The sequence below is a fragment of the Argopecten irradians genome, chromosome 15, assembly GCF_041381155.1.
Source record: "Argopecten irradians isolate NY chromosome 15, Ai_NY, whole genome shotgun sequence".
Classification (NCBI taxonomy): Eukaryota; Metazoa; Mollusca; class Bivalvia; order Pectinida; family Pectinidae; genus Argopecten; species Argopecten irradians.
The window spans coordinates 11,918,466-11,925,325 of NC_091148.1; the positions used below are offsets into that span (position 1 = coordinate 11,918,466).

Below are 6,860 nucleotides of genomic sequence, written 5' to 3' on the forward strand. Positions count from 1 at the left end.
CCCCTGAACTAGCTCCAATTGTATAATATAATATATAAACTTTATTTGTTTTGCATCGATTACGAAACAAGTTATATAAATTATGTAAATCACTCTCTATGGCCCGTATGTAAGCACGCGAGGGATCTTAGTGTGGGAGTAAACTGGAGTGCCAGGAGAAAACCCACGGGATCGGACAGGTGACCCCTGACCTTTTCCCGTCCGTGCTGGGGATCAAACCCCGGCCGGTTAGGTGAAAGGCGAGTGGCTTAAACACTACACCAACCGATCAATCCAATATTGTACTTTGAATTACAAAAAAAGTGAGTAGTCCAGGGTTGGATATAACATCAGTGATAATAACCCATAGAATACCGTTGATCACCAATGGAAGAGGACGCTTCTTACAAATCTACAAAATACTATAAATATTCATATTTCAATGTTTCTAAAATTTTAGTGCGTTCCCCACAAAAACCAAGATTTTGCAAATCAATAATCCAGCATTACTTAACAGATCCATAGGCGCATAAAAATTATGCGCGTTTAAGAAGAGACTCTTGGAAGTTTCTGCGAGCCTTCAAGACGTGTTATCCCCATTTCTGAACTTTGTCATTTTTTTTCATTTCAATTTTATTGAATCAATCAAAAGGATTGGCAACAGGCTTTTTCATTTTAGCCAGAAACTATAATCAAATTAAAGTATATACATGTATTAAGTTGATTAAACAACATCTTAAATAAACAAATTCGGTATGTGACAAAAGAATATTATTATTACTATTAATATGAAAAGTATTATACACTTATGGATATATAAGTTTGGGAATAAATTTCAAATTGATATTTTTATATATGTAATGGATAATTGTACAGGTGGAGACAAGGCTTGCATCTCGATATTAGACTGATCACTAACGATCTACAATATTAATAAAATGGAGGCGTCGTAGTGATCGGAACCCCTGGAGTATCGAATAAGGCTTGTTACGGCGTAGTTTTACTATTTTGATATTTTAATATGTTGTTCATAAAACAATCTTTGTGTGGATTCTATGCATGGTCTTTATAGATCCCGCAGCTCTTGAGCACAAAGTGTTAAAATTGATTGCTATACACAAAACACTGGGCATCTTGTAGCTATAGGGAAGAACCAACTAAATGAAAAAAGAACCTTCGAAACGGCCCCTGTGTACGCAAAGTAAAAATGTTTTTCTGAAGGAACTCAAACTTTTTTTATACATTTTTTTTGTATCTAGTGTTATATGAGAACCTTACAAATGAGGATTTTTAGTGAGGAACTATTCACGATATTGAAGCAAAATTTTAGCTTGCGTTCCTTTAGAGCGATTTGCACCAATGACTCTCTCGATTCTGCCAGGGGTTACTATCAACCCCTGAAATAGCTCCAATCTGTTTAATTAATAATATATAAAACTTTATTTATTTTGCATCGATTACGGAACAAGTTATATGAAAATTATGTAAATCACTCTCTATGGCCCCGTATGTAAGCGCGCGAGTGATCTTTGTTGTGGGAGTAAACCAGGAGTGCCAGAAGAAAACCCACGTGATCGGAGTCGGCGTGAACCCTGACCTTTTCCCGTTCGTGCCGGGGATTAAAAAACCCTGGCTCGGTCTAGGTGAAAGGCGAGTGGCAATTACCCCCAACTACACCAACCGATCAATCCAATATATATCTGTACTCTTGAGATACAAATAAAAAGGAGTAGTCCAGGGGTTGGATTATAACGTACAGTGATAATAACCCCATAGAATATCCTGTTGCTTCCTCCAATGGAAATGAGGACGCTTCTTACCCAAATTCTACACAAATACTATAAATATTCATATTTCAATGTTCCTCTTAAAATTTTAGTGCACGTTTCCCCACCAAAAACCACCGATTTTGGCAAATTCAAACTCCTATCCACGCATTAAAGGCTCCCACTACCTTTCCCCGAGCCATAATCATAAAGGTTTCTTAAAAACATTAATAACATCAGGAAAATATATACCGATGGCCTAAGATGAGGTTAAAAACACCAAACATATGCACGATATCCTGCGTTAATATATGATAACAGTGGAGAGTCGTTTCGCTGTTTTGCCGTCCGACACAGTGATAGTCAACTACCGCGCAGTATTTAGGACGACGGCGGGAAACATAAGACGACCCGCGTTATAAAAAATAAACATTTTATTATTTTTAATTAAATTGTTCAGAAGGTGATGTTACGTGTATTTATTAACGGTAAGTTAATAACTTTTGCGACTCTACAAAAATTATCGATCTCGTTTTTACATTCCTATTTTAAAAATTAAAAGCCGTTTCGGAAAGGTAGTGGTCCTTTTAATTAACAGATACATAGGCGCATAAAAAATTATGCGCGTTTAAGAAAAAAAATAAAAAAAGACTCTTGGGAAGTTTCTGCATTTGATGGTGGGCTAAAATTTGAGTACTCACGAACCATGAGTACACCAAAATACGAATACACCAAAGTACGGTGAAATTTGAGTACATTAAAATTTTGAGTACGTCAAAATTTGAGTTCAACAAAATTTTAGTAAATATGAGTACACCAAAATTAATTACCGGTTCCAAAAAAAATTTGAGTACGCAAAAATTTGCATTCGTGCAGTATACCCATTGTCAGAGGTCACCCCTGGTCAAGTGTTTACCATAAAGTTATGAAGACGGTGTATTATATTTCACCGACTAGACACAAATACATCCCATTAGATGTAACATGATATTCCAAATATAAAGTAACTTAACGTTGTCTTCTAATCATTTAAACATTTAAACAATGGAACCAATAATACACAACCCGCTGATTAAATGTTTTGTTACTAAATAAAGAATTTGAACTCTGATGTATCGATGAATCATACCTACGTGATTGATTGTCGTACGCCGTGAAGACAATGTACTGTTAAAGCAGAAACAATACATGGAAAATATCCCAAGGATTGTCAGCTTAACATCATCAAAAATAAAATCTCAATAAAAATATTGTCTTATTTATATTCCGATTCCCAATTAGAAAAGTTCATGGTGTTTTTAGTTGATTAAAATTAAAGTTAAATTGAATTCTTCATAAGTTGTTGTCTTTTTTTTTTACTTAGATAAATGATTGTTAATCGAATAGTAATTTTGAAATGTCAAATTGTTTACGAAAAAATGTCACCGATAATTACGTCCAGAGGGTATAATACTGATGAGATTCTATAGGGGCGTCATAAAACACGGCTGTCTTCCTAGATAATTACCTAGAGCTAATTGGCCAATTAATACAGGGAGCAAGGAAAGATACCATTTATATGATAGAGGAAATCTGAAATGTAAGTATGGCTTCTGTTTTTCATTTTTCTTCAACTTGCTATATTAAGACACTAATTCAGATTTGTTTGCTTCTTGAAGCCTTTATACTTGACGCAAGGTAAGGTGACCTAATATCGGAACCGAAATGGGTTTTTTTTTTTTGTGTTAAAAAAATGCACTTTTTTGTGTTGTTCTTTCCATGGATATATTTTTTAATGGAAAACAAACAATCTAATTAAAAGTAAATCTTTTATATCGCTCCCTATAGACCATCCGCTAAGAGCTGGGAGCAACATAGAAGATGTAATTTTAATTAGACTAGGAAACATTACATCATATTTTTTTCTTGTCAGTAAACAATGATGTACATTTAGTAAGGATACCCACACAAATGAAGGTGAAAATACAATGAAACAAGAATATATGACAATGGACGGATATCGTTCTTCTGGACAACGAAGTCAGAGGTCGAAGGTCAAAATTGGACATTTACCTTATATTTCCCCCCAAAAATATTGAAAACATAACGGTTTGGAAAACATATGTTGTTTTTAATTCTCCATTTCTGTTTGACTATTGTGCACTGACCTCTGAATTTCATCATCTTACCGTATAATTGCTTATTTCGCGGGGAGAAAGTTTCGCGGCCTTCTCTTTGAAAACTAATTCGCTGAAGTAATTTCCGCGCATTTGAACACTACTAACATTAAGAAGCTATATGGTTATCTTACTTACTAATCTTTGCATTTTATTTGCGGATATTTAATTTCCTGTATAGTAACTTGACCACGAAAATAGCTAAATTCAATTTTCCGCAAATAACAGCAATATACCGTGTACAAATAGGCCATATTAGAAAAAAGACGTTATAGATGTCTATGTTGAAATCTTCATTTAATGGTTTCCTCGACATTGTTATTGTTTTCTTAAATCCAAAATACGAACTCCTGCCTTCATTTAATAATTGACACGATTTCATGATTTTCTATTCTGACTCATTGACGTTGACCGTGAAGATATGCGCTCTTGGGCTGACGGTATTTTTTTTCTTCATACATGTCCTTAATGTTATCGCTATCCAAACGAAGATGTATCATATTCATGTAGTCGTAAAGTTCTACATCTGAAAAAAAGCATGGTTTAAAAACGCTACCAAAGACGTTCTAGATTAATTTCTATAAAGAAAGAATTACATTTGTATGTCTCTTTAAATCGATTTATTTGAAATTCAATGTAAACAAATTTAATGTAAACAAATTGTTTACACACCTTAATTTGGTAGTTGTTAATGTTTACAAAAATTATAAGGAATTTAAGATGATCGTTATCTTAATTGGAACATTTTCAAAATTAATCGTGTCACAATAAGCATGTTGGCTAGCCAATCAGACGTGGCAGTTGAACCAAATATGACCGCTATATATCAAGATATATTCGATAAAAGAAGTGTATCTGCTTACACATATCAATAAATTAATTACTCAGGTGTAAGACTAGATAATTTGGCAACACGTGTAAAGAAAAAACATGTTTTTATTGTTTACAGCAATACGAATCACGTACGTCAACTGACAAGTTGTAACTCTGAATTGCAATAGCCAAACGTAACTATTTCGTCTTTCTAGAACAATTATGAAAACTGTCAAATATGAAATATGTATGTTGATTACGGAAGGCAAACAGAAAAAATCTTCGGAATCGATGAGGAAATCTCTGTTTACAAAAAAGTCAAGCCGCTCTTTGGATCACAAATAAATAATTCCAACATAATTTCACTGGAAAATGAAAACCATTGTCTTTAAAGATAATTTTCTTGAACTATACCTTGCGTGTATTTATAGACATGCTTGACTATATTTGTATTTTTTATAGGTCTTAAACTATTATTTTAACTTGTTTATTTCCAGATAAACCATGGCGACTTTATCGAGAAAAAATAGCATTGACTCTATGAAGTTATCCATGGAATTGCAAAAGCTGAACGCGTCACTAGAAGAAAGAATTTCCGTAATTGAGCACAAAAAGAGCGGGATCAACATGACTTTTGCCTCACACGCCACACCTATCTACCTACAAAGAAGAGGAAATAAAGATTATATTAACTCTTTTGACTTTGTGCAAACTAACGACGGGACTCGTTCACGCGCAGCAAGTTTCGGCAAGGCCGAATCTGTCCAGTCCCTCAGGAGGTCAATCAAAGACTTTTCACATCACAAAGATAAACCGGATGATGAACATGCGCACTGTATTGGTTCGCACATCGCGTCCACAAGAGGGATTCACAACTGCGAGACTTGCTCTGCGTTAAGTAGAATTAACCCGAGAAGGCGCCGCAATTCACTTCCGGCAACTCTTGTGCACGTGAAGCCAATTTTAAAACTAAAAAGTGCTACTTCAAATTCGAGTTCAACGTCAAGTTTGAACTCCTCTAGAGGGAATCTGACGGGGTCAAATAAGGTCCCCGAAACGTTTGACACAGAAGAAATCGACATGCATCTACGTAAAGTGAAACGTGAGCTCGGAAAACGGAAACCGAAATCAATCTCGGAGCTGCGCGCCGACATGACGACAACCTATCAGCATAAGAAGGAAATGGAGCTGGTTGAAAACGAGATAATTAACGACATGATGCATACGTTAGATGATAGGTACTACAAAGAACTAGAGGGATGTCGGTATCTCAGACACCACGGTGGCAAGCTGGTCGACAAGGAACTTTCTGTGGAGGAAATCTTCACATCAAAATAAACAGTAGACGATTTCCAATGTGCTCACAATTCTATCGTCGTTGAAATAATACTTTACACTGTACATAATGTTCTCAATTTTATTAATATGCAGTCTAGCTGATATTAAATTGAAATATTCCATCAACTACGTTTTTCCTCGTTTTTTTCGCTACGGGCTCGTAGGATGGCCTCTTTTTAGGAATATTTCAGTACACCAAGTAAAAGGTAGTTCTCTGTTGGGCTCTATGAAAAATTCCTAAAAAAATCCCAAGCGAAAGATGTTGCAGTTTTTCGGTCATTTAATGAATAATCTACTGCCATTAGAGAGTAAATCTCTGGGAAGTCACTCTGCAATTAACAATAAACGTCACGATTGCAAGCATGCAAAATGCGCAGTAGTTATGCTCGGGTGTTTCAATATGGAGGTGATGTTGTAGGCATATAGACATATATATATATGGGTTGTTGGTTAACACCAAAAATATAACAAAAATTCCACTTAATACAACCCAAACCATATATTGGTCAGGTCTACAGAAGGCCTCCAGGCTAAAGACAAAGCACTGAGACGGAAATTCAGCGTGGTAAAGTGAAGGAAGAGTAGGGGAGGTGGTGAAAGAAACGGTCAATCGTGAGGGAGACTTGGGAGACAGTCGTAAAAGAAATTCAGGAGATACAAAAGTAGCCTGTGCTTGTAAGTATACTCTGGGTATATATACTAGTTTCGAAACTGTTGCCCCTAGATCTTTTGAATATGGAATATTTTAGTCATAAATAGTGAAACTGGAGGTTCTAACATGTTGTAATATCATTATTCCTCAAGGGAA

The 6,860-nt window shown here is 35.3% G+C and overlaps 1 protein-coding gene across 2 annotated transcripts; it reads left to right on the forward strand.

The window, feature by feature from the left end:
• Positions 1 to 3,139: 3,139 nt before the first annotated feature.
• LOC138309382 (uncharacterized) lies at positions 3,140 to 6,432 on the forward strand. 2 transcript variants are annotated; one of them, XM_069250570.1, is made up of 2 exons: positions 3,140 to 3,324; positions 5,212 to 6,162. In XM_069250570.1, exon 2 carries the CDS (start codon positions 5,219 to 5,221, stop codon positions 6,050 to 6,052), a length of 834 nt encoding a protein of 277 aa, XP_069106671.1. In that variant the 5' UTR covers positions 3,140 to 3,324; positions 5,212 to 5,218; the 3' UTR covers positions 6,053 to 6,162. The 2 variants fall into 2 exon arrangements, with proteins under 2 accessions (XP_069106671.1, XP_069106672.1); XM_069250571.1 differs by lacking the exon at positions 3,140 to 3,324 and adding an exon at positions 4,552 to 4,908 and having other exon boundaries at positions 5,212 to 6,432.
• The last annotated feature ends 428 nt before the right edge of the window (positions 6,433 to 6,860 follow it).